The 27156-nt window shown below is 39.0% G+C and overlaps 4 protein-coding genes across 6 annotated transcripts in view; 1 reads left to right on the top strand and 3 right to left on the bottom strand.

Annotated features, from left to right (window-relative positions):
• Positions 1–752: 752 nt before the first annotated feature.
• setd9 (SET domain containing 9) lies at positions 753–5971 on the bottom strand. 3 transcript variants are annotated; one of them, XM_067432789.1, is made up of 6 exons: positions 5831–5971; positions 4383–4711; positions 1817–1940; positions 1127–1245; positions 936–1041; positions 753–859 (listed from the first exon to the last, which is right to left on the bottom strand). In XM_067432789.1, the coding sequence occupies exons 2-6, from the start codon at positions 4501–4503 to the stop codon at positions 772–774; spliced, it is 558 nt and encodes a 185-aa protein (XP_067288890.1). In that variant the 5' UTR covers positions 4504–4711; positions 5831–5971; the 3' UTR covers positions 753–771. The 3 variants fall into 3 exon arrangements, with proteins under 3 accessions (XP_067288890.1, XP_067288889.1, XP_067288887.1); XM_067432788.1 differs by having other exon boundaries at positions 5707–5847; XM_067432786.1 differs by lacking the exon at positions 5831–5971 and adding an exon at positions 4789–5673.
• A 32-nt stretch (positions 5972–6003) lies between these two features.
• On the top strand, positions 6004–12991 carry pdxp (pyridoxal (pyridoxine, vitamin B6) phosphatase). Its single transcript, XM_067432785.1, has 2 exons — positions 6004–6630; positions 8625–12991. Exons 1-2 carry the CDS (start codon positions 6018–6020, stop codon positions 8948–8950), a joined length of 939 nt encoding a protein of 312 aa, XP_067288886.1. The 5' UTR covers positions 6004–6017; the 3' UTR covers positions 8951–12991.
• Positions 12992–13244: 253 nt separating this feature from the next.
• On the bottom strand, positions 13245–15984 carry ccl27b (chemokine (C-C motif) ligand 27b). The gene is made up of 3 exons (XM_067433617.1): positions 15707–15984; positions 14919–15036; positions 13245–14817 (listed from the first exon to the last, which is right to left on the bottom strand). The coding sequence occupies exons 1-3, from the start codon at positions 15978–15980 to the stop codon at positions 14706–14708; spliced, it is 504 nt and encodes a 167-aa protein (XP_067289718.1). The 5' UTR covers positions 15981–15984; the 3' UTR covers positions 13245–14705.
• LOC137062722 (myosin-IIIb) overlaps positions 15965–27156 on the bottom strand; it is a 60387-nt gene continuing 49195 nt past the window's right edge. The window contains exons 23-30 of the mRNA XM_067433616.1: positions 25862–26029; positions 25647–25777; positions 24996–25195; positions 24812–24901; positions 20836–21001; positions 18029–18361; positions 16465–16534; positions 15965–16184 (exon numbers count right to left, since the gene is read on the bottom strand). Coding sequence (XP_067289717.1) covers positions 16177–16184; positions 16465–16534; positions 18029–18361; positions 20836–21001; positions 24812–24901; positions 24996–25195; positions 25647–25777; positions 25862–26029 — 1166 coding nt within the window. The 3' untranslated portion in view covers positions 15965–16176. The remainder of the gene's footprint in view (positions 16185–16464; positions 16535–18028; positions 18362–20835; positions 21002–24811; positions 24902–24995; positions 25196–25646; positions 25778–25861; positions 26030–27156) is intronic.

Below are 27156 nucleotides of genomic sequence, written 5' to 3'. Positions count from 1 at the left end.
GTCGTGATGCTCTGAACCGCCCGATTTGTCCTGAAATGTACACCACAGGTTTAAGTGTCTGAGAAAAGATAAAGGTGTTTCATTGAATTTCTTCTGTGTTTTGACATCAAAAGCTGATTTTATGGTAAGAAGAACAGCAGGGACATTATCATTTTAAGTCTTCGGAAAGCTTTAGTTTTCAGAGCACATTTTCTTTTACAACAGGACTCGAACCTTTTCACTTTCATTGACAGACAGGTGGAAATATTACCATTCCTTTGGAAACCGTTTCATATCGATATAAATCATAGCTTTTATTACAACGTGTTGCATGTTTGAGATTTTTGCCCTGGAAATTTCAGGGGACGTTTTTGCTAACGTATAAAGCAAATATTTTTGATAACAGACCTATTAATTATTAATTGCCGATTTAAAAAAGAATTAGGGCATTTTTGGCCGGAGTCCTGGTTGCTTTCTGACCCTTGTCGCACACCCTTGTTTCTTATGCACTAAACTTTATTAAAGACTTAAAAATTAAAGCTGATTTTAAATGCTTTAAAATTAGGTCACAGTTACCTGCATTAATGTTTGGAACATTTACTAATGCATTTTTGTTAACATAACTTTTCTATAATGTTTAGCCTCAAACAGTTTTGTTTGTTTTTGCAGTAAAAAATTTATTAAAACAATGGAAAAGCAACCCATAGAAATAAAGAAAACAGATTGATGCAAAATAGTGGACTTTTTTATAAATATATATTACACACAGATAATAAATATGCAAAAATCCTTTTAATGCACAATTGTGTAGTAGTTGGAGAACAGTTCTTCACCACGATTAATATCTCTCAGTGAAACAAGCACTACGCAGCGCAAACGTCTGAAATAGAAAGTGAGATTCAATTAGGAAACGGTCAGAATGTCCTAATGACAGCAGCTCATGAAATCGGTCTTGCCTTTGAGTGTCTGCTCTGTATTTCACATTAGGCAGGAACTGCCGGAGCTCCAGAGGAAATCTATCCGGCACGTCAAATTCCTGATAGCAAACATTCGCAGCTCTCTCTGTGGATGACAACACAGATTATTCTCAAAGATATTTCCCTTTATAACTGGACAGTGAAGCGGTGAATTGTTCAGCCTGACTGACCATTAGAGCAGTTGTTGACGTACTGTCCCACTGCGAGAGGGTTCACAGGATGAGCCGTCGTCAACCAGGAGCTGTCACTCAAACGGAAGGGCCCTAACCTGTCCCGCCCACTACACGACCTGTCATCAGTCAACACATTTGATTTGTGATTCCTAATGCACTGTGGAAGCGTTAAAGGGGATCTATTATGCTCTTTAAAAGCCTTGATTTTTTTTACCTCTACTTGAACAGGTTTTCCTGCTTAAATATTATTCCCTCATATGCTCCATTATTACAGCTCCTTTCTTCCCAGTCTGCCAGTAACGCTGTTTAGTTCCTGTCTATGAAGCCCCTCCTTCTGAAAGCACACTGCTCTGATTGGTCAGCTGGAGCAGTGTGTTGTGATTGGTCTAGCATTGAGCGAGTGTGGGAAATGTCCCGCCCCTTACCATAACCGCCAGTTTGAACACACTACTAACGAACTCAACCAGGCCCCGCCCCTTTATTCTGCGGTTGAGTTATTTAAATGAGGAATATTGTGACGTGTTCATTCCTGGAAGAAAACTCAAGACTACAATGGGTACAGAAACACTGACACCGATATAGAGAAGAACTCCTGCTAGAGGAGCTTTTGTAGATGAGCATGAAAAAAAGCAGAATAGGACCCCTTTAAGCTAGCAGAATGATGATGATGATGATGATGATGCTCACCGGTACACTATCTTGGACAAGGCTTTGTCATTGCCATCAATCAAAACACCATCTATGCATCTAAATACAAATGGATTTCTGATGGACTGAAAAAACACCGGCTCATCTGCCTCATAGATGGTTCCTGTGGAAGAAAAACATCATAACATAACTCTTATGAAGAACAGACTGACAGACAAATATAACCAACATTAATATTGATCTTAAACTCATTATCAGACCAGACAGAAGTAAATGATACGATTAGATTACATTCAGATATTTATAGAGGAAAACCTCAGGACAGAACTAGAATAATAAGACATGATCATAAGTACGAAATTGTATAGAATATTATTGATATATTATTTGAAAAGAGAAATTGTGTATTGACCACTACAGAAAACTGATTTACTATCACTGACTGAAAAAAATGATAGGTTACACATAAAAAAGTAAAGTAAAAAGATCAAATACATAATTTTGTTTGATGTTTTAAATGTTGTCTTTCACTCAAATATTATAGATCTATATATGATATATGTATGGAAGTCTATTTCCGCCACTAAATAAAAAAAATGAAGAGTAATTGCAACTTTTTATCTCAGAATTCTGACTGTTTTTCCTCACAATTGCGAGTTTTAAAGCCAGATTTCTGAGATATAAACTCACAACTGCATGATATAAAGTCACAATTCTGACTTTTTTTCTGTCAGAATTGTGACTATCACACAATTGTGAGTTTATATCTCAGAAATCTGGCTTTAAAACTCGCAATTGTGAGGAAAAACAGTCAGAATTCTGAGATAAAGTCACAATTACATGTCTTATATTTATTTAGTGGCAGAAACAGGCTTCCATATTATATGGAAAGCCAAGAGGGCCAAAACAAGTGAATTTTAACATGTTTCTTGTGTATTTGGCCCTCTTGGCTTTCCATACCTGTCTCACCATGCTGTTATTACTCACGTTTCTTCTGCCTGCATCCTCGTGGTGGCGTGTAAGATTAAACTCATCCAAATAATGAAAAAGTATTGCCGTAAGCAATGTATTTTGCCAAAGCACAAAATAAACTATATACATACTTTTAAACAAGACTTTTTTCTTTTGTCCGTCCAATATTCACACACACACACACACACGGTCAGATGAGACCAAAATAGAACTTTTTGGTCATAATTGCACTAAAGATGTTTGGAGGAAGAAGAATGAGTTCTACCCTAAGAACATGATCCCTACTGTGAAGCATGGGGGTGGCAGCATCATGCTGTGGGGGTGTTTTTCTGCACATGGGACAGGGCGACTGCACTGTATTAAGGAGAGGATGACCAGGGCCATGTATTGCGAGATTTTGGGGAACATCCTCCTTCCCTCAGTTAGAGCATTGAAGATGGGTCGAGGATATACATATATAAATGAATGCTGTTCTTTTTAAAGGTGAACTATGTAGTATTTTTGCAGTAAAATATCCAAAAACCACTAGGCCGGTGTTATATATTTTGTTCAGTTGAGTACCTACAATATCCCAGAAGTTTCCAACTATTTGTAAATTGTGAGAAAATTGCTATTTTAACTAAGGAACGGGACGTTGCAGCATTGCATTTGAGGGAGTCGCCTGTCAATTGCGTCATATCTGCGCTACCCTCGGTTTCTGCTTTTATTTGGCAGGAGCGCTTTACTCTTAGCAGTGTGAACAACTGAACGCATGGAGTAACGTCATAACATCGTTTTAAACACACTTAAATGTATCTAATATGATAAACAGAGCTCCATTACCTCAAAATCATAACCGGAAGAGCGGATCTGTGCAGGCGCCCGGCGAATGAGTTCCGTCCCGTCATAATAAAAGTCCCGGTATTCGCAAGGCGGGTATTTGTTTAACAATTGCTCCAGCAGCTTTGCTCAGGTACATTACACTCGGTCCTGCTCTGCTTTAGACTACAGTAACGTTAATAACCGCATCCATGAACATGATTTCTGCCCGAGCCCTATTTTTCACCGGCTGTGATGAGAAGACCACATCTCCCAAGATGCTGCGCTCAAACTTGGCGTCATCAAACTACGCATTTGTTTTGCATAGGCGCCCTCCAGTGGACAAAAGCTGCATAGTGCACCTTTAACTTTTTATTTATCAAAGAATTCTGAAAAAAGTATCAAATATAAAAAAGTAAGCAGGACAACCGTTTCAACACTAATAATAATCATAAATGTCACCTGAGCATTAAATCATCATCTCAGAATGATTTCTTCTGAAGGATCATGTGACACTGAAGACTGGAGTAATGACGCTGAAAATACAGCTTCGATAACAGAAATAAATTACATGTTAAAAGCCTATGGTTAAAAGTAAAAAAAAATTCTCAAAAAGTTTGAAATTGTAATAATATTTTAAGAATATTAATGTTTTTCCCCCTGTATTTTTTAATCACATAAATGCAGCCTTGGTGAGCAAAAGAGACTTCTTTTAAAAAAACATTAAAAATAGTTTCCAAACTTTTGACCGGTACTGTATGTTTATAACGGTTATTATTAGCATGAGATCTGAACTGAAGCGTTCCATTGACAGGTGACGTCATATAAAAAATACCTGGATACATCGCTACGACACTTCCTCTCGGCGCGTGTCCTCGCGTGATAAACACACCGGTTCCCGCGAACTCCAGAGAGCTGCGCTTCCGCTCAACCACAAAGCCCAGAGTGTTCAACATCACCGTACAGGGAGCAGCAGCAGAATGTGTTTCAATACCTGCATTACTGTAAACATGCCGTTTAGAGCTCGGGAGTAACCGGAGCAGTTCACTCTGATTCTTCAGGTCATTTTTCAGGAGTTCAGTGAATAAACACTCGAGAGATTCGGACACATCCTCATCCTGAAGGAACTTGTCCTGGGATCGATCCGTCACCTGCCGAAGAGTTCTGGGAAAATAAACAAACACTCTGTGATCGTGAGCAGGGCTAGTGTTGAGCAAACCTGAAGCAGAACTCAACTATACCTCTCGTTTTTCTGAAGGTTTAAAGCTATCCAGGGGACAAATCTGTGCCTGTAGGATTTCCATCGGACCGCAAACGCTTTAAAAAGAGCTTTAATCATATTCATCTACATCAGAGCTGCATGTGAAATAGTTTTCAAGCGTGTTCTGCAGCGCACTAGTGAGGTCCGATTCACTAATGAGTTGTTTATTGATGATTCATTTGAACCGATTCGCAAAGCTATAAAGTTCTCGATTCTTATGAAGAACATTTAACATGACCCAAGTATTTAAGAATATGATACTAACCTGTGATATTAAACTACTCATTTCCTCACTGCCAAAATAACACATTCAATAAATACCATGCCAGGATTTTTTTGTGAACCGGTTCACTGAAACGAACCGATTCGCTAAAAATGAATCAGATCCCTACATTACACTACCGCCACCTAGCATTTGGGAGACCTGGGCGATTATAAAAACTAAATAAAATATTAAGTGTATATGAACTCTCAAATGTCACGTATTCATTTTTTGTGTGAAGTGCTTTAGATATAGACATACATTTAATTGCTGACATATCTGTCAGTCACTGCTTGGTGCTCTTTGTAACAAAGTGTTATCTTACTAGTGCAGAAAGGGCAAACTCCAGTTCTACCTGTATTCTAAGGGCCTCTTGAACACACACACGTTTTAGGCATGTATATGTATGTATGGGTATACGAGTTAAAAGTGTTAACCTAATTTAAGCAGGGTTGTTTTTTGTTTTTGTTTTTTTTAATAGAAAAGCCTTTATAGGGACCTGAGGTGTAAATTAGCATATGCTATATTTTCTCTATGTACACTGCTTGAAACAGGTTTTTGTACGGTCCCCATTTAAATAAACAAAAAATGTAGTAAAGCTGTAAATGAGAAAAATATTAACTGGACCCATCGTACCTGGCCAATTGAAGATAACCTCTAGGCCACTAAGCCCCGCCCACTTAAATCAGCGCGCTCTATGTTGCGTCTCGCTTTCTGATTGGAGGACATATGGGGAATGGGCGTGCCCTTTCCGACATACTTAGAATGTGATTGGTCCGTCACCAGGCGTCTGCAGCAACGGCAGAGATGGACGTGCTGGTGAACCGCTCTAGTTCGGTCCTGCGTTCATTTCACTGACCGTCGGTTAACGTACGTGATCGTTAGCGCGTTTTAAATCAAACGGACGCAGCTCGTCCCTTTCCACCATAGGATCTCAAGCCAGCAGAATGGCAGGTGCGGTGGGTGGCAGCAGGGGCTGCGTGACGCTCCGCGGCGCTCAGATCCGAGACCTGCTGGACTCGAAGCACAATGTGCTGTTCGACTGCGACGGCGTGATCTGGAACGGAGAAGCGGCCGTGACCGGGGCACCGGAGGTGGTCAGTCTGCTCAAGCAACGGGGCAAACGGGTGTTCTTCGTCACCAACAACTGCACCAGGCCGCGGGAAAACTACGTGCAGAAGTTCAGCCGCCTGGGCTTCACGGACGTGGCCGAGGAGGAGATCTTCAGCTCGGCGTACTGCTCCGCCGCGTACCTGCGCGATGTGGCGCGGGTGCAGGGGAAAGTGTTTGTGATCGGCTGCGGCGGGGTGATGAAGGAGCTGCAGGACGCCGGGGTGCCCGTGCTGGAGGAGGATGAAGCCGCCGACCGGGAGCCAGGCACCAGCATCTACAACTGCCCTCTGGATCCGGATGTCAAGGCTGTGTTGGTGGGATATGATGAGAACTTCACCTTCATGAAGCTGGCCAAAGCCAGCTGCTACCTGATGAACTCTGAGTGTCTGTTTCTGGCCACCGACCCGGACCCCTGGCACCCGCTGAGAGGAGGCAGGATCACCCCGGGTAAGGACTAGTGTTTGATGTTCAGTGAAGCTTTATACCAGGGGTCCCCAATCTCAGTCCTGGAGGGCCACTGTCCTGAAGAGTTTAGCTCCAACCCCAATCAAACACACCTGAAACAGCTAATCAATGCCTTTATAGGCCTTATAACATTGATTAGCTGTTTCAGGTGTGTTGATCGGGGTTGACAGTAGCCCAACAGGACCGAGATTGGGGACCCCTGCTTTATACTAATGATTCAAATCAGATGTGCATTACGTGATACATGTTCTGTTCAGGTCACATTTCACCTCACAAGTCTCATAGTTATAGTTATCATTATTATATTCCACAATATCCCAAAATTAGTGCTGTCAAACGATTAATGGCCTCCAAAACAAGTTTTATTTACATAGTGTGTGTATAATTACTATAAATACACGCATGCATCATGTATATATTTAAGAAAACTGTTATTTTATTTAAACTTTTATTTTGGATGCCATTAATCGTTTGACAGACAGCACTATATATATATATAATCTTTTGGTAACACTTTACAGTGTCTTTTTACATGTGTTACATGTACTTGCCATTGTAATAACAGTAAATTATGCATAATTACAAGTATCTAAACCAAACCCTATTGTAAGTACATGTTAATTATTATTACACAGTACTAAAATATAATAATCATGCTCGCTATCAATGACACCTTAAAATAAAGTTTAACCTCTCTTTTTGTGTTGTATCTTTGCTGTTACTCTAGCTATGTATTATCTCAACTATGAACTATAATTTCCAAAAAGTTTTTGTATTAGGAAAATAAAGCCTATTTTAGGACTAATAAGACATTTCTATAATCAATAGAAAAATGTTCACTTATGTTCCGTTCTTAAGTACTAGGTATGTTGTTAGAAATAAAATCATGGAAACAAGGGATGCACTGAAATGAAATTTTTGGCCGACACGATAACCAATAATTCTTTACATTTGAAAGCCAATAACCGACGATATATTGGCCGATAGATCTAAATCCAAAATTGTATACCATTATGGAAAGCCATGTCCCAAGCATACAATTATGCTCTGATTATTGTTTTATGTAGTCTATATAACAGACTTGTGATGCACATGTTCCTCTGAACATTTTTTGATGTGATTCAAATCATATTTTTTAAAAATTGAAAACCATCTGCTGGTTGAACCATCCATCTGAAAACCAACCAACCACCAGCATCTGTCTCAGCTTAGGAAACATCAGCCAAATTTTCCTATTGGGCCGATAACGATAAAATGCACATATATCTGTGGATATCGATATGGTAGTTGATATATTGTGCATTTCAAATTGAAACTGTAATAAAAAAATAAAAAAACATATACATATATACACATGTATATAATATTTAGGACTAAGATTTTAAACAATTTCTCCACCAAAAGTCTAATTTCTGTAAAGTGATGAATAAATAATACTTTTTTTTTCTTTTTTTAAAATCATCTTAAAAAAAAGGTATAATTTAAATTATAATAGTTTTAGGTGTAAATGTGCTTAATTGTCATTAAAATACACAATGCAAATAATCTCTTAAATTATTGCCTTCTCGCAGTTAAGGAAGCCTTAAAAATATACACAATAATAGAAATCCACTGTAAGGTTACATTTATTATTAGAAAGATTTGCATAAATCAAGCCCTCACTCAGGCATAATAAATGATTGGAAAGGTCATGGAAAACTATTGGTCAGAAAGTTTGTAAAACTGCAAGTAACGTTCCAAGTTTCTCTTTCTCTGGATTGTGGAGTGAAATGTGATGGAACAAAACCTGCTGAGAACACATCTAAAAGAAGATCATTTGAAGCGTAATCCTGCCTGAAATATTATCGAGCATGAGCAGATCTGTTGTTTGGGGTTAGATGAGTCTAGAAGGTCATGCACTGTTTCATTGTGCTGGTCATTCAGTGATCTACAATACCTGTTGGGGCAGTGAATGATGTGTGAAATCTCCTGGGCAGGTTCTGGGAGTCTCACGGCCGCTCTGGAAACGGCCAGCGGCAGGAAGGCCACGGTCATCGGGAAGCCCAGCCGCTTCATGTACGAATGCATCGCCAGTCAGTTTGACCTGGATCCGGCACGCTCGCTGATGGTCGGCGACCGCCTGGAGACGGACATTCTGTTCGGCAGCAACTGCGGTCTGTCCACCGTCCTCACGCTCACGGGCGTCTCCACGCTGGAGGAGGCGCAGAGATACAGGGACAGCGAGGCGCCGGAGCACAAGGACTGGGTGCCCGATTATGTGGTGGAGTCCGTGGCGGATTTCCTGGAGGCGCTGGAGGAGTAACCATACAAACACCACCACTGTATCCGCAGTTTCAATCCCGATGCTGTTTCTCGACATGTACGGTTTAGAGCAGGAGTGTCAAACACAGTTCCTGGAGGGCCACAGCCCTGCAGAGTTTAGCTTTAACCCCAACATTACATCATGACTTTGTGTGAACATGCACGCCACTTTCTAAAGCCAAGTGGCGTGTTATCTGTACGTATTGAGCTATCCGTGTGTCTATGCCGTGTGATTCCGTGTGTGTCTACGCCGTGTGATTCCACGTGAATGTCTACTCTGAAACAAACCATTATGTGTGTGTGTTCACAAGGTAAATGGATTCATAAACACACTAAATTATGTTTTTTTGACAATGTAAAAATGCAGAATGTTTCTTGTGATTGATAGGTTTAGGGGCTGTGTGTGTGTGTGTGTGTGTGTGTGTGTGTGATGGGTAAGTTAAGAGGTAGGGGCAGTGTAGGGTGGTGAATGAAACGGCGTTGATAAACACGGTAAAAAGCGATTATGCATCTTGATAGCACGCCAAAATGGCATACGAATTGGCATATCATACATCAACATTTCATGAAATCTGTCAACCCTAATTAAACACCTGATCCAGCTAATCAAGTCCTTTAGGCTTCTTTGAAAACTAGAGGTATGCGTGTTGGAACAGAGTTGGAGCTAAACTCTGCAGGGCTGTGGCCTTCCAGGAACTGAGCTTGGCACCCTTGGTTTGGAGTCTCCACGGCCATGAATGGTCCCGTGTCTGTCATGAATCCGGTGATATGGATGTGTTTGAGACGCCGGACGCTCACCGTAAACGTGCTGCTGGAGTGCGAGTAAATGACGAGTTCTACTTAAATATACTTTTTTAAAATATTTCTCCCATATTATTTTATTTTCTTCTATTTTTGAAAGGTGGTAATATTTAAGGGGATTTTTGTTCCATTTTTTTTTTTTTTTTTAAATATTACTGGGGAAAAAAGAGGAATATTAAAAATAATTATAATGGAATTGAAATAAACCCCCCTTATAGACCATTACCTTTCTTAAATACCACACAAATTACAGAAATATATAATTATGAAATGAAATTTAATTCAGGGGATTTTGTGTAATCTTATTATAGAATGGTTCCATAAAGACATAAATTAACTTCAATATACTACTTAAAAAATAAAATACCTATAAATATTATTTCCTTTCAAAATAAAAATAAATATTTTATTTGGCAGTTTAGTTTTGAAAGGTAATAAATAAAATCTGCTTATTTATTATTTTAATTTTATATTATTGAAAGGTAATTATATTATGACTAATTTTTCAGTCATTTAAACTGATCAGGCATAACATTATGACCTGTTGTTTTGGTCCTCCCTTTTGCTGCCAAAACAGCCCTGACCCATTGAGCCATGGACTCCACTAGACCCCTGAAGGTGTGCTGTGGTATCTGGCACCAAGATTTTACCAGCAGATCCTTTAAGTCCTGTAAGTTGCGAGGTGGGGCCTCCATGGATCGGACTTGTTTGTTCAGCACATCCCACAGATGCTCGACTGGATTGAGATCTGGGGAATTCGGAGGCCAAATCAACACCTCAAACTTGTTGTTGTGCTCCTCAAACCATTCCTGAACCATTTGTGCTTTGTGTCAGGAGCATTATCTGCTGAAAGAGCCACAGCCACCAGGGAATACCGTTTCCATGAAAGGGTGTAGATGGTCTGCAACAATGCTTAGGTAGGTGGTACGTGTCTAAGTAACATCCAAATGGATAGAGGACCCAAGGTGTCCCAGCAGAACATTGCCCAAAGCATCACACTGCCTCCACCGGCTTGCCTTCTACCCATAGTGCATCCTGGTGCCATGTGTTCCCCAGATAAGCCACACACACCCGGCCATCCACGTGATGTAAAAGAAAACGTGATTCATCAGACCAGGCCACCTTCTTCCATTGCTCTGTGGTCCAGTTCTGATGCTCACGTGCCACTGTTGGTGCTTTCTATGGTGGGGTCAGGGGTCAGCATGGGCACCCTGACTGGTCTGCGGCTACGCAGCCCCATACGCAACAAACTGAGATGCTCTGTGTATTCTGACACCTTTCTATCAGAACCAGCATTAACTTCTTGAGCAATTTGAGCTCCAGTAGCTCGTCTGTTTGATTTGACCACATGTCTCAGCCTTCGCTCCTCATGTGCATCAATGAGCCTTGGCCACCCATGACCCTGTGGCCGGTTCTCCACTGTTTCTTCCTTGGAGCACTTTTGATAGATACTGACCACTGCAAACCGGGAACAGCCCACAAGAGCTGCAGTTTTGGAGATGCTCTGACCCAGTCTTGTCAAACTCGCTCAAATTCTTACGCTTGTCCATTTTTCCTGCTTCTAACACATCAACTTTGAGGACAATTTTCACTTGCTGTCTAATATATCCCACCCACTAACAGGTGCCGTGATAGATAATCAGTGTTATTCACTTCACCTGTCTGTTGTCATAATGATATGCCTGATTGGTGTATTTTGTCTTTTTAAGATTTCTTAAAAATAGTGTTATAATATCTCTTCTTGTGAACTCAATGACTTGTAAGATAAGTGTAATGTCACACCCCTAATTTTAAGGGATTTTATTTTTTAAATGTAATTTTAGTTTTGAACGGTAATAATAAATGAGGGGTTTTTATTTATTTAAATGTATTTGAATTTTATTTTATGCAGGAGTGTTGTCAGACTAATCCAGAGCAGTATATCGAGAACAAACATCCATGAAAGGGCCACTAACAAATGAAAGCTCAGAAAGTCATTTGTGTTTGAATAAGCAGTGTGTGTGTGTGTGTGTTAATGATTGACTCTCTGGACATTTGCAACAGATGCTTAGCAGGGCAATATCCCTAAAGATTTGATATCTCTATCTTTCCAAATTTTAAAGATAATAGATCTCGATATTTTGTCTTCTTTTGTGGCTATAGCATAAAACATTTAGATTTTCTTTTGCCCCAATAAAAAGAAAAGAAACTTGATTTGGATAGATCAGCTACTGTTTCGACCCACATTCAAAATGTGCAGACCCAGTGACCACTTAGTATTTTTTATTAATCTTAACAATATTTGATAGTCACAATATTCTGTCATCAATTATCGTGATATCGCTAATATTCGATATACCGACCAGCCCTAATTCTGCTTTAATGTCATTTAATATTCATCACATATGTTCATATCCAATAACCGGTCAGAAGACAATCAAGTAACTTTCCTTGATGCCAATGTTAGTTTGACTTCACCTCCTCATGACGAAGTAAAGCGGTGATTAGTTAAGTCTAGCTAGAAAGCACTGTGCCAATCTTAGTAATGGGAAGGTTTTATAGTTGAGGGTTACCAGTGCAAAGGTAATTCAGTTTTATGTGCCAACTTGTATGTGTATTTATTTTTAATCATATTTATTTGGAATTAATTAGTGTTGTGTTTGACTGTGATATGAAGTTCATATCTGGATGAAAAATGTCTTGACTACTACTCACTTGTTTGTTGATTGGGTTTCAACTGCCTTCATTAACAAAAGTGACCTTTTTTACCAAAGTAGTTGATGTGTGTGTGAGTGGTGTGTTATTTCGACTCATTCGCAGTGTAACATGGATCGTTCAGTGGTTCTGCTTCATGTAAAGCTCACAGCGCAGAGTCTATAACATGTCTGTGTGTGAAATACAGAAAAAACATCTGCAAACAATCCATATAAAGCCACTGAATGTGAACCTGCATGAATGAGAAATACAGCTGATGTGGTGATCTAAAAAGGCTTCTCTTGCTTACATTTAGTCAACTGTTGGTTAAAAACTGGACCACATTTTATTAAGAACTTGGATCCTGAGTGATGTTTCGTCAGTGTTCATTGTCTTTAGACTCTGTGTCCATAAAGTCTTCTGAACAATAATTATATTTAAGGGGAAGCCAAACATCTGTAAACGCATCTGACGTAAACTGTGAAATGGTTTGACATTGATTTAATGCGCTCTGTGCTGTGAATTTTTTTTTTTTCCTTTTTAAAAAAAAATTAAAATATGCCTTGTATCTTATTGTCTGCTCTTTTAGATTAAATTCACAATGCATGGAAAAACTTAACAATAAAGTTTAATTAGTTCAAATGAATGAATTAAAAGTACTTCTAAAGTACACTGTCTAGCAGTTACAAAGAAAACTGCATGCATGACGCGGAAGAACTTTAAAGAACCAAAAGACTGTGCTTCGGATATTTGAGATTTTATATATATATATATATATATATAAAAATGTGCCCATCTCGTATTCAAAGTGTTATAAACTTAAAGGTGCACTATGCAACTTTCCGTCCACTGGAGGGCGCCAATTCAAAACAAATGCGTAGTTTGATGATGCAACGTTTGAGCGCAGCATCTTGGGACATGTGGTCTTTACCTCACAGCCGGTGGAAAATAGGACTCTGGCAGAAATCACGTTAATGGATGCGGTTATTAACGTTACTGTAGTGTGAAGCAGAGCAGAGCAGGACCGAGTGTTGTGGAGCTGAGCACGGCTGCTGGAGCGATTGTTAAACAAACACACGCCTCGCAAATACTGGGACTCTTATTATGACGGGACACATTCGCCGGGCGCCTGCACTGATCCGCTCTTCCGGTTATGATTATGAGGTAATGCAGCTCTGTTTATCATATTAGATACATTTAAGTGTGTTGAAAATGATGTTCTGACGTTACTCCATGCGTTCAGTTGTTCACACTGCTAAGAGTAAAGCGCTCCTGCCAAATAAAACCCGAAACCGAGGGTAGCGCAGATATGAGGCGATTGACAGGCGACTCCCTCAAACGCTTTGCTGAAACGTCCCGTTCCTTAGTTAAAATAGCAATTTACTCACAATTTACAAATAGTTGGAAACATTTGGGATATTGTAGGTACTCAACTGAACAAAATATATAACACTGGCATAGTGGTTTTTGGATATTTTACTGCAAAAATACTACATAGTGGACCTTTAATAGATAAAGCATAAAGTATATTTTAAAGCATAAGAAATATCAGAAAAAACATCTTTATTTTGTTGTTAGAAAGCACAGTTAAAAAGCATTAAACTAAATGTGTTCAAGTAACTACACATGCAAGGCAATCTACTTAATGTAGATAAACATGCAAACAGAAAAAGGGTTACACTTTTTTAAAGGGATAGTTCACTTAAAAATGAAAATGTGATGTTTATTTGTTTACCCAACCCGAGGCATCCAAGATGTAGGTGTGTTTGTTTCTTCAGGAGAACACAAATGAAGATTTTTAACTCAAACAGTTAATGCATGTCAATGGGGTAGTTTTCTATGAAAGTAAAAAACAGTCATACGAATTCATATTAAACCCTGTGGCTCGTGGCGACACTTTGATGTCTTACTAGATGGGATTCGTCTGATATGAGGAACAAAAATACTGTTGGGTTTCTCGCAGAAACCGATTGTTTTGTGTCTTAACACCTCAAGTGTCGCCATGAGCCGCAGGGTTTAATATGGATTTGTATGTCAGTGTTTTTTACTCTCATAGTGGCTCTCAGAAATACACCCCATCCTGGGGGTTAGCAGATAAACATTACATTTTCATTTTTGGGTGAACTATCCCTTTAAGGTGATGTTTTTATAGTGTCATTACACAAATAAGTACATGTAACGTAATGAGGTCACCTTAAAATAAAGTGTTACAGAAGAAAGTAAATGCATCCTTAAGGATCTTTCTGTGTTTTTTTGTTGCATGTTTATGATGCTGATCCCATTCATACAGCAGAGCCATTTTTAAGAGTGTTCCTCATTTTTTGCTTCTGTATGATTTGCAGAAATCTCTCCAGCTTGGGTGTTGCACAGTATCTCTTGTCATTGGCATGCAATCTGAAACAGGAGGTTTTATGATTGACACGTGGGCTATACTCTACTTTAATGACCCTTCAGAAAAATCATAATTCAGAAGACACAGAATATCAATAACTCACACAAGGGCATCAATCGCACACACTCCGTGGCTCGTCTGGACGTCGTATTTCGTGACCTTCAGCAGAATTTCAAGCGGAAACTTTTTAGTCGTTTCAACACAACATTTGGGTGTGGCACCTGAAAATCAAAACCAAAAGCACAATTTATCACTAATAACACATATATGCAATCGGACATAAATGCATCAATATTCAATGTGGCATATTTCAGAGGTATTAATGTAATTTGTTCCAAAACATACATTTCTGCAGTGTAAAAAAAAAAAAAAAAGTTATATTACATACATATATATATATATAAAAATATATATATATACATATATATATAATATATAACATAAAAAATATATATATACACACACACACACACACACACATTATACACACACATACATTCATACACAAATTTACACACACAACCTTTTTGGTTTTATCTTAAATGTATATCTATCTATCTATCTATCTATCTGCACACAGACATATTTATTAATTAAATAATAGAACATTTATTTAATCAAATGCATATACCATTTTTAATGTAAAAATAGATTATATTAATGTAATATAAAATACATGAAAAATAGTGTGTGTATCAGTGTGTGTGTATATGTATATATATATAGTTAGTATGTACACAAACTCACATACACATATGTTTGTGTATGTGTGTGTGTATATATATATATATATAAATAAACAAACAAACAAACAGTATTGCAAAACTATCTATCATTAATCTTAATCTGAAGAATAACAAGAGTGTGGTTTGCAGTAACCCTAATTATTACCTTGAGCGGCGCTGAAGGTGATGGACAGTAAAATCGCGAGCACTCTGAGATCCATCTGAAGATCAGTGAGATTCCCCCAAAATCCTGCGAGATCTGAGACTCTGATCGCTCTTATAAGTGCCGTTAAAGCTCCTCCTATCAGAGCATGAGATGATGCTCGTGTGACAATAAACACTGAACTCTTCAAGGTGAACGACTCATCTTCATTCACCCTCAAGAGATTTTCTTTCAAGCGTTCAAAAACAGAGAGACCGGTAGTGTATGAAACATCCATTTATTCAATCACCTAAAAACAGCATAATTTACATTAAATAAAATTACAACCAACAAAAAGAATTAAGTTAAAAATGTTTCAAAACACTTTTCAGCGTAACAAAATTAAAATTACACATTTACATAAACTATATATATATTTTTAAAAATCATGGATAGCAGCATCAAGAACATCTGCAGTTTCATTCTCCACAGTTTCATGCATCTGAAAGACAGAAAGAGACAATACACGCGTTTGATTAAAGAAATCAATTCACTCAAAACTACATTCCAAACTGGTTTTATAATGGCTGTCAAACTGCAAAAATTGTCAGCATATAATGAACTAAAATGAGCTTTTTCCACTCACTCAGCATCGTATAAAGCTGCATACGGTTCGGGTGCACATTTACAGTCACCACACCGGAGGGCATTTGAGATGCATTATCTTTTGTTTCAAAAATGAAAGAAAAGAGTTAAGGAAAAACTAAATGATTGGGGCTCACCCTTCCTCTTCCATGAGCCTAAGGGTTTGCCGGAGGGGACTTGGATCTGTTCTTGGCTCTGCTGGAAGTGCTGGGAAAAAACATGGGATTTGAAACAACATGTAAAGGGATGATGTCACAGCCCGTGAAAATTCTGACATTTTGAGTTATGAAAATCATCCAAGTTCAATGTACTTTTGTCCGAACAAGAACAAACACATCAAAATGTCAATCCACGGGCTCTTCACCTCACACTAACTAGGTGGCATGTGCCCTACAGCACAGAAACGAGGCGTTTCTGGCATGTTTTCTGACAGAAAAATAGTTTACTGCGAACAATTGAAATACTGTGCAATTTTGTTTGAACCCCACCAGCTTGAGCAAAACAAAAAACAAAGAAAGATTATACAGATCAGTGTTATCATCATATAAATGTTTTATTATCAAAAAAATTATATTAAAATATAAGTAAAATATTAACTAAATTAATATTAATTAAATAAAATATAACTAGTTAGTTGCACGGCAACATTTATCACTTTTGTGTAGTTTAACTTGAAGTGCTAAAATAAATAGAAGACATTTAAAAAAAAACTAAACTAATGCAAATAAAAAAAATCTACAGAAATTAATGTGACTGTTTTTATATGAATAAATATAATATTTGAATATTGATAAAATACAGAAAAGGCCGTTTTTATATAAATTAATAATAATACACATAATAATAATAACAATTATTATTGTTATTATTACAACAATTATAAAATGTAAATTAAAAGCATCATATTGTGTTGCTGAAATTAAATTTTCATGTACATTTATGGTCTTTTCGTGACAAAATATCACTCTCCAAAGCAAAAATGTATCCACACACATAGATTTAGCCCTTTTACTTATTGTGCAACAGTTTTTAGAGATTTAAAAAAATTATATTATACACACATACATACATAGTATGTATATATATACATAGTGTGTATTTAGGTATGTGTGTATGTATGTGTGTGTGTGTGTGTGTGTGTGTGTGTGTGTGTGTGTGTGTGTGTGTATGTATGTATGTATGTGTGTTTGTGTGTGTATGTATGTGTGTGTATGTATGTATGCATGTGTGTGTGTGTGTATGTATGTATGTATGTGTGCATGTGTGTGTGTGTATGTATGTATGTATGTATGTATGTATGTATGCATGTGCGCGTGTGTGTGCACGTGTGTGTGTATGTATGTATGTATGTATGTATGTATGTATGTATGTATGTATGCATGCATGTGCGCGTGTGTGTGTATGCATGTGCGCGTGTGTGTGCGCGTGTGTGTGTGTATGCATGTGCGCGTGTGTGCGCGTGTGTGTGTGTATGCATGTGCGCGTGTGTGTGCGCGTGTGTGTGTGTGTGTGTATGTATGTATGTATGTATGTATGTATGTATATGTGTATATATATATATATAAAGTGCAAATGTTGTAATAGCTTGGGGTTTATGTGTATGCAAACCAAATACAGAATATATAAATCTACTCTGAGAAATATTCACTGGAGTAAAAGGTGTGACAGTGTCCCTGTTCTATACGTTTTGTGTCTTTGTACCTGTTGGATCTGCTGGATTTCCCTCATGGCCAGACGTATGGATGGGTAGAGTCGAGGGAACGGCCTGCTCTCACGTGTCGGATCCTCATCCTTGTGCTCCACCTGTGCCGCTTCGACCCGTCTGCGTCGGTCAGATATGCGCTTGAGCACTGGGGGTTTGTGGGGCTCAACATTTGAGTTTCCTCCCGGGGGCAGGAAGAGTCTCTGCATTTGTAAGTGCACTTTATTTGAACTTGTGTCCATCTCCTGATCCGACTCCTCAGTGCTGCTCTCCACCGCCAATGATGATGTAAAAGCTTTGAGCTCCTCATAGTCAGGCTCCTGATCACACATCTGTAGACACACAAACCACACTCCCTCTTTATACCTCAGTCACAAAATTATGTTTTTAATTAACAAAGTTCGAGAGGAACATGTTCAAATGATCCATCCAATCATCATGTCACTCAAACCAGCTGTCAGCAATCAACATTACTACCCAATCAGCACAAGTGAAGGACTACATAAATACCCAGTCAACTCACCAAAGTTCAGTTTTCCAGCATCCCTCCACCACCCCATCTTCCTTACACTCACTTGGTTACTAGCCGGGCGTACACGTGCGATTTTTGTCGTACGAGCTCGCAGACATTTTTCTCTCTCTGAAGAAATGCCATGGTCATCGAGGATCTTCGTATGGTCGTGGCTCGCAGCGTGTGAGAGGAAATACGAAACGAGCTGAGCACATTGGCCCTCATTTATCAATCTTGCGTAGAAACGGGCATATATGTTGGCGTAATATTATGCTTACACTCCTCTCATCGCCTGATTTATGAAGCTGTGCGCACCTCTGCAATCCAGGTGTACGCAATACCTGCCCTTGATAAATGACGCGGCTGAAAACGATCGTCATTAGAATAACACGCCCCTATATATTCAAGTCTCCGCCTCCCCCACGCCCTCATTTTACGCCATGGACACACGGAAGACGGCAAAGAAGCGAAACTTCTCTGTCATGGAGATCGGGCGCGTCTCAATCATCTCACTAGTCAGGGCACTGATTAGGACAATGATTAAGTCAATGGGCTGACTCCCTGATCAGTGCCCTGACTACTGAACTAGGGAGCTGATTGAGACGCACCCATCGAGACCATCACCAGGGAAGTGGAAAAAAACGAAATTGTTTTATTTTGGAGTTTAAAGAGTGGGATTAAAGGTGCTCACAAAAACAAAATATGGACCCAAATTACAAGTACTGTTAATAGTGTGGGGGTTGAGAAGCGCACTCCAGCAGTTTAAAGCTGTTTGGATGAGAAATTATCAGAATGCATTATTTTACAGCACATTTTGAAACAATTAGCATTTAATTTCGTATCACGGCACATATTGGGGTGTACGATAGTGATGATGATGTGATGTGGAGTAAGATTCATTCACATTAATAATTACATGACAAATTTGTAAGATTCTTCTTATTATTATGATGATTTTTATTATTAATCACACTTATTGTTATTTAAGAAGAAGAATGTCGTTATTTATTTTATTATTATTATTTAAAAGAAGAAGAAGGTCATTTTTATTATTTTGTCAGTCTGAATTATTTTCAGTCCCAGTGCGTGCGCAGCTGCCGGGCCTAACCTTGGGCCGTCAGGTAAAGCGCTCAGGCTCGCAACTGGAGGAATACATGTGCCTACAAATCATCTGCCTGGTACATGTGCCTGGTATAGTCACACAAATTAAACATTAAAGTCCATCTTGGACAAAAATAAACACTGAAGTTTATAATTAAAATGTTGTTGTTTTTTACAGTGGGTCATAATATAGCATATCTTTGTCAGTGCGTTTTGTGGTGTTAGGAATTGTTTTTCTGTGGATTTTCGCACTAACTCAAACGTGCGTACACCACCTCCTGAGCTGGCGCAGGATTTGAGCGTGCCGTACGCCAACGTCCATATTGATAAATCTCAAAGTCACCGTGGGTTTGGGTGTATGCAAGGTGTACGATGGAAATTTGGTGTACTCACTTTTGATAAATGAGGGCTCATAATAAAATTATGAGCACCTCCCGACCATTTTAAAGCATGTTTAAAACATTTGTGGAGTCGGCCCGATTTTCACCAGCGTTTGGCTGTCCCCTATTGCCAAATCATGCACAACTACATCACATAGGCTAGATCTATGAGTATTATTAGCATATAGATCAGTGGCTGCAACCGTACAGCCGTCTCTCTCTCTCTCTCTCTCTCTCTCTCTCTCTCTCTCTCTCTCTCTCTCTCTCTCTCTCTCTCTCTCTCTCTCTCTCTCTCTCTCTCTCTCTCTCTCTCTCTCTCTCTCTCTCTCTCTCTCTCTCTCTCTCTCTCTCTCTCTCTCTCTCTCTCTCTCTCGTTGGTTCTGTTGAAAGGAATGGCTGCTGTTCTCTGCTTTTCAACAAATAATGTGCACACATATTTTTTTTTATTTTTTGTATCTGAAGCTATAGCAGCAACATTGAAAGTTCCAGTCTCTGTATTTAACGCGAAAGATCATGTGATCGCCGCCGGCTCGCCGTGCAGTGCAGTCGTGTCGTGAGATATTTCTCTGCATCTTGATTATCAAATTTACTGACTCGTAGCGTCTGCAATTTTTCACGACCTCCCGAGTGTCCAAATTCGCACAGTGTATGCCCGCCTTAACCAGAGATATGGGGGGAGTACTCTGGGTTCAGGCCAAATACAGAGCTCGGAGCCCTCTCCTCGGACAGCAAGCCAAATCCGCATACTATTTGCTATCTGATTATTTGTAAGTGTGAACTCTAGAAAGCCCTTAAACGAGTGAAGAGCACTCACCTGACCACAGGGCACCGTGAGCAGCTCCATGAAGGGCTTGATGCCCACCTGAGTGTGGTACTGGACCAGGTCTGTGAGAGAGGAATGAGCCCGGTCCTCCCCGAGGATCACATACTTCCCATTGCTCTGCATCTCCACCATGTAGTGACGGCAGCGATCAGCACCCCTGTTACAGACAACCAATACCAACATGTTCTCAATAAATAGATCGAATTAGCAACAATAATTAATCTGTGACTGTTTCGTCAGTTTGTTTATCCTGAGTTACAGGTTATTGGCTGAGGGAAGGCATTTATATTAGTTTATATTACTTTAGTATAATAAATATTTTTATTTATGCAGCTGTTGTGTGGCGTCTCCCTTTGTTGCGATTTAAGAAAGGAAATCGTAACAAATCAAACAAACAACAAAAATAATAATATATAATAAATACAATTTTAAACACAAAACAAATTATAATTTTAGTTTTTGCACATTATAATAAATTATCATTACTATTCATCTAAACTATCCATATGTATTCATTATTATTTATAGAATTATATTTTATGATAAAATTATCAATATTATTCCATATTTTATTGATTATTATTATTTATATATAAACAAATTTTATATTTAAAACATTATTAGTAATATTAAAAAAATAGCAAACATACATAAAATGTTTTATATGAATAAAAAAAATATTTGAATTGTCACATACATGGGTTCATGTTTATGTTTAATACCTATACTGTATTTATATAAAGCATTCACAGGCACATTTGCTTTATGTATTTTCCCGGCGTCGAAATTTGGCTCATATAAATGTCAGAAAGCACTGGCTGCATGTCAATATCTATGGATCACTGGATGAAGTTATTAAAGCCTAGTTCACACTGCCCGATTTTGACTCGCCGACAGGTTTTGCGAAGTCGCTGACAAAAGCCCGAGATCATAGGCAAATTGGTGCTCGTGCACGCGAGTGACAATAATGCGGTGTGAATGATCAAAGACGCGATCAGAGAGAATCCCAGACGAGTCGCCGACGCCCGCGAGATATTTGGCATGCTAAATATCTGGACCTGTCGCGATTGAAACTCCTGCTGTGTGAACTGGTTTCTGACTGAAAATAACATTGGCGATGACCGACAGCCAATGAGAGAGTGAAATACAGGGCAGTGGGGGGTTTAGGGAGGAGTTATAGAGCAGAATTTCAGTATTTTAATAGATAAATTTACAAATCTTTCAAACAGAAAAAAACCCCCAAACATTTGCACATCCAGCCACAGCAGCAGCACATTACAAAAGTATTTATTTACCTCAAACTCTCTTTGCAAAACACAATCCTTGCTCCATCTCTCTCCAACAATTTCCTCCACCATAATCTTTTTTCTTTTCCTCCACAAATCAGCGCACAGACAATTTGAAGCAAACTTTGTGCAGTTTATCATTTTTAATAATTCCAAATCTCGCGTGAGTAAGCTGGTCTGATGCACGTGTGATCTCGCGTTGTTTACTCGTCACATCGCACTTGTAGTTGGGAAACGAAGTTTGCACAGCGGAGAGAGAGTTGTCGGGGATTGTTCCTCCTGTATAGTCATGCAGTGTGAACTCATCTGTTGTCGATTCATCGTGCAGTGTGAACACAGCAGTGACTGAATGCTACCCCAGATAGTCATGCAGTGTGAATAGAGCAGTGACCCGAAGAGTTTGAAAATCATGCAGTCTGAACTAGGCTTAACACTACTAAAGTCCAACCGTAAATTTAAACTGATAATCGTTTACTCGAGTTTTCCCTATTAAATACAGTCATGCAGCAGCTCTTCTGCCACTCAGTCCGGATGAGGGAGCGTGTTCTGGCGGGAATGTGATGTCAATGCATAGCCTCTATTGTTCATTGTTCACAGGTGTTCCTTGTCATTAGTCCTTGTGTATAAATAGCCTTCATGTTACCATTGTCTCTTGTATAGCTTTGATCAATGTAACCCTCTGTTGGCCAGTTTCTGTTCATGCTTCATGTTCAAGTCTGTTCAAGTTATTGCAATCAAGTTATTGCTATTGCAATCCACGCTCTTATATCTTCAAGACTGGACTACTGTAATTCTTTATATAAAGGAATTAGTCAAGCCTCTATTGCACGGCTGCAGAAGGTCCAAAATTCTGCTGCGAGATTATTAATGAATATTAAAAAACATGAACACATCACTCCGTCGCTAGTCTCTTTACATTGGCTCCCAGTACAATACAGAATTGATTTTAAATTACTTCTACTTGTATACAAATCTCTGCATGGCCTTGCACCATCTTATTTATCAGACCTGTTAATTAAACATCAATCAGGAAGAACACTGAGATCAACAACTCAAAATTAGCTTAAAATTACAAGGACTAAATTAAGCCGGAAAGGGGATCGTGCATTTGCGGCAGTAGCACCTAGACTTTGGAATAGCTTACCAATAAATGTCAAGGATGCTGATTCCATACTTTTTTTTTTAAAATACAACTTAAAACACACTTGTTTTCCACGGCGTATCCCTATGATTGAAATAGATATTAATACATAGAGATGGAGATAGAGAATATTTTTATTATGATTATTAATATGTGTATTGTCATTACTATTATTTTTATTTCTTTTATGTATAGATGTTGTAAAGCACATTGGTCAACCTGTGTTGTTTGAATGGTGCTATATAAATAAAGCTGACATTGACAAGTTAAGTCATAATTTTGTTGTTTACTTTGTACTGGTTTCACTTTTTGTTTAAAAAAAAAACTGCACTTGGGTCAACTTGGGTTCATCTTGCCTTCAATTGACTTGCATTACACTAATATTAAATAATAATAATAAAACAATTTTGCTGTTCATTTAATTCAACCTTTTTTAAAGAAAATCCAATCAAATGATCTCATCTTCTGCTGTCAAATTGCATCTGACTACATCCACACAAGCAGCATGCATATCGATTGCATGTAAATCACGCTAAATTACTGCCGTTTTTGACAATGCCCCTTTGTGAAAGAACAAATATAGACACAGAGATCGACTTGAGACTCGAACGTTCTTCGATACAAAAACTTACCCGTGTGAGTTCTTGTAATTAATGTTGAAAACGAGCAAGAATCCAATTGTTCCCAAATATCCACACGATTGCAAACGTGACATTGATTTTTATACAACAGGTCAACAAACAGAACACGTTTTAAACACAGTACTGTCAGTATTTAATGAATGAAACAATAGTTCAAACAAACTACAGCACACGTCTGTTTTGTGAACAATTCTGCAGCTTTGAACAAATCATGGGATCATTCAACGATTCATTTATAAATACAGATAGTTGCTTTGTTACTGAATTAATGACTCGCTCATTAAGACTGTGACTTACCTACTGGTGGTTTTAGTTTAATATTTAAAAGTATCTCTTTTGTCTTTTCCGGACAAAATATCACTCAAGCAAAACTTGATCCACACACAAGCTGCACTGTGTTTACTACCATATAGCGTAAGATAATGATGTTGATTGTTGTATAAAGTCGTTATTTTTTGGCGCACAAAAAGTGTTCTTGTCACTTCATAACATTAAATTTGAATCACTGGAGTCACGTGGACTATTTTATTGAGGTCTTTACTACCTGTCTGGACCTTGATAGTGGCCGTTGTTTTGCTGTCTATGGAGGGCCAGAGAGCTCGCAGATTTCATCAAAAAAATCTTAATCTTAATCTTACAGGTTTGGACGACATGAGGGTAAGTAATAAATCACTGAATTTTCATTTTTGAGTGAACCAACCCTTTAAGTAGTCTCATAAGTTTTGGTCCAATGTGATAACATTAAACCAGTATTTTCATGGAAAACTAAATCGTCTCTGGGTCAAAATAAGCCGAATACAATGTAAGTGTAAAGACAATAAAAGCACCTTTAATGGTTGACTAGTAAGTTGATTTTGACATATATAATTGGTTTTGCCGTGGCATCCAGTAGCATGTACCTGAAGGTCAAAGTGTAACCCTCCCGGCTTTGACCGACACGCACCAAGAAGCAGCCGAGTGGTTTGTCGATCAGGAGATCTTCTGCATGTCTGAGAAACCAAAGTTACAATCAGCAAATAATGCATATATTCTCTTTTTTTACAACAATTGATTGGACTAATGTTCAGTTTATTTGATGCTGACCTGCGTGTGATCATGCCGTGGAACCAGCTGGGGAAGATCCCATCTCTGGTCAGCTTACGGACCTGCGTCTCTTTGAACCAGCGGATGGTGTTGGTCTTTTTCAGGTGTTTCTCTTTAATTCGCTCTTCATCTATCGGCTGAAGCATCAGAGAAGCCTCCAGGTGAACGTTCTCATTAAGCTCATTATCAAACGGAGTCGCCTGTCCAGAAAATAGAATAAAAGATGAGATTTACAAAAAAATGAGCATGACATTTAAAAATCAGGGTTATTATCGTTAACTAAAACCATACAAAGCACCCCCCAAAAAAACACTTAGGTTACCTAAAATAAAATAACTACTAACAAATAAAATAAGTAAAAGCTAGTTGCCAAAGCAACATTTCTAACTAAACTAAAACTCAAATAAAATCCATTTTAGTTTTGTAATGTGCCATTTTACAGGGTACTAACATGCGAGAAAAATGGTTTAAAGTCAATTTTGGTTTCAAGTCAACTTTAAACTTCAAATAGGAGGCGTGTAACATGATCAAGCTCTAATACAGACAAGAAATGTGATTTGACATGAAAATAATCTTTAAATTGGTAGGTTGAAGAGGTAATCTCATAAATCCAGGTGTAGCATTTCACTGAAAAAGTAATGGATGTCACACCTCAAAAAGCTTGCTGCGGGGCCGCGGTACAGGCGGCGGATGCGACGCTTTTGGATTGACATTCAGCACAGAGCGAGGCCTGGGCTCTGGCTTTTTCTTTCTCGGTAGGGGTACCGGTGTAGATGCTGGTCCTGCAAACACACACAGACACGACCTTAACACACGTCAGTGTTTTCACAGCCGCTTCGATGCTGATGTCAAAGAACTGTCCTTACGCAGGTTTTCCTGCTCCACTTGCAGACGTCTTTTCCTCTCCTCCTCCATCTGCTGTCGTCTTCTCTCCTCCTCCTCGCGCTCCTCTTTCTCCCGCTGAGCTTGCCGCTGCCGCCGTACCTCTGCTAGCAATGCCAGATACTTCCTTCTGCAGATCCTCGCCTGGTAATCTAAAGGACAAGATGATATATAGTCAGAGGCAGTTCTAGGGTCACTGGATACTTGATCATGCAAAAGACACGACATGTGAACTGTAGTGTGTGATCTGAATGCACATCACCTTAATCTAGCGCAAGAGCAGAACAGAGTCTGTTTACCATTACAACATGGAAGAAAGCACAGAAACGGGGAAGGTGAATTCAGGGCAGGATAAGGACCAAAAAAAAGGAGAGATGATGTATTAGAGCAGGGGTCGCCAACTGGCGGACTCCGGTCCGGATCCGGACCGCGAGATGCATCCATCCGGACCGCGAAGCCGTTTGACACACTGAAATAACTAAATGCCAAATGCGATTTAAAATAAATAAATAAATAATCACATTTATATCAGGCAGCTCAGTAGAACCGTTTTTCCTATGTTGCCACGGTTGCGTTGACAGGATCTCACAGCGGACGCACACATTACGAGCGAGCTCAGTTTTGAATCGACTCCTGACAGAAGAACTTCACGATGAGTGTATCTCTTGTAGCACAGGGTGAAATCAGTAAGTACATGGAGGATTTGAGGGAAATATAATATAAATGTAATACATCGTGCAGCTGAGCTTGCGAGTGTGTGAGCGTCCAGTGTGAGATCCTGAGACGCGCCCATGAGCTTCAGTCCGGTGTGCGGCTACGTTACTATGCTCACTACATGTTTAGACGCGCATTGAAGAGACTGAAGAAAACGGCGCGCAAAACAGAGGCTGAATCAGAAATTGGCCCCTTAACCCTCATTCACTATTCCCTACGTTTGTCCACTATTACAGTTCACTTGAAGGAGTGAATGAAAACGAGTGCGTGAAGTCGGACAGCTGTTGTGTGTACATCGGCTGTACACCCGTTATTGCGGTGCAACATGTGAGTACACTCAAACATGTCCACTGTGGTTTTGGACGCCACTACAAATGGCTGTCCCCTCAAATAATGCCCTATTTAGGGTATAGGGGCGATTTCTGATTCAGCCATACACATTTTAAAGACCCCTTTATCCTCAGCAGTCTGAGGTAAGGGCGCAGAAAATAAATGAGCCAATTTCTCACATGCACTGAAGTTCAGACAATGTAGCTATATTCACTTTTTTATTATTATTATTATT

The sequence above is a fragment of the Pseudorasbora parva genome, chromosome 23, assembly GCF_024679245.1.
Source record: "Pseudorasbora parva isolate DD20220531a chromosome 23, ASM2467924v1, whole genome shotgun sequence".
Taxonomy (NCBI): Eukaryota; Metazoa; Chordata; class Actinopteri; order Cypriniformes; family Gobionidae; genus Pseudorasbora; species Pseudorasbora parva.
The sequence above is the reverse complement of the archived record's forward strand: the minus strand, read 5'-3'. Positions and strand labels throughout refer to the sequence as shown.

Excerpts from the sequence above, each read along its gene's own strand:
- ccl27b (XM_067433617.1), bottom strand. The coding sequence starts at position 15,980 with ATGGATGTTTCATACACTACCGGTCTCTCTGTTTTTGAACGCTTGAAA. Across the intron at positions 15,037-15,706 it reads CACCTTCAGCGCCGCTCAAG|GTGCCACACCCAAATGTTGT; the intron begins GTAATAATTAGG and ends TTTGATTTTCAG. Across the intron at positions 14,818-14,918 it reads TGTGCGATTGATGCCCTTGT|ATTGCATGCCAATGACAAGA; the intron begins GTGAGTTATTGA and ends CTCCTGTTTCAG.
- pdxp (XM_067432785.1), top strand. The coding sequence starts at position 6,018 with ATGGCAGGTGCGGTGGGTGGCAGCAGGGGCTGCGTGACGCTCCGCGGC. Across the intron at positions 6,631-8,624 it reads AGGAGGCAGGATCACCCCGG|GTTCTGGGAGTCTCACGGCC; the intron begins GTAAGGACTAGT and ends TCTCCTGGGCAG.
- setd9 (XM_067432786.1), bottom strand. The coding sequence starts at position 4,892 with ATGAATATGATTAAAGCTCTTTTTAAAGCGTTTGCGGTCCGATGGAAA. Across the intron at positions 1,941-4,382 it reads TGTCGTAGCGATGTATCCAG|GAACCATCTATGAGGCAGAT; the intron begins GTATTTTTTATA and ends TTTCTTCCACAG. Across the intron at positions 1,042-1,126 it reads CGTCAACAACTGCTCTAATG|AGAGAGCTGCGAATGTTTGC; the intron begins GTCAGTCAGGCT and ends TGTCATCCACAG.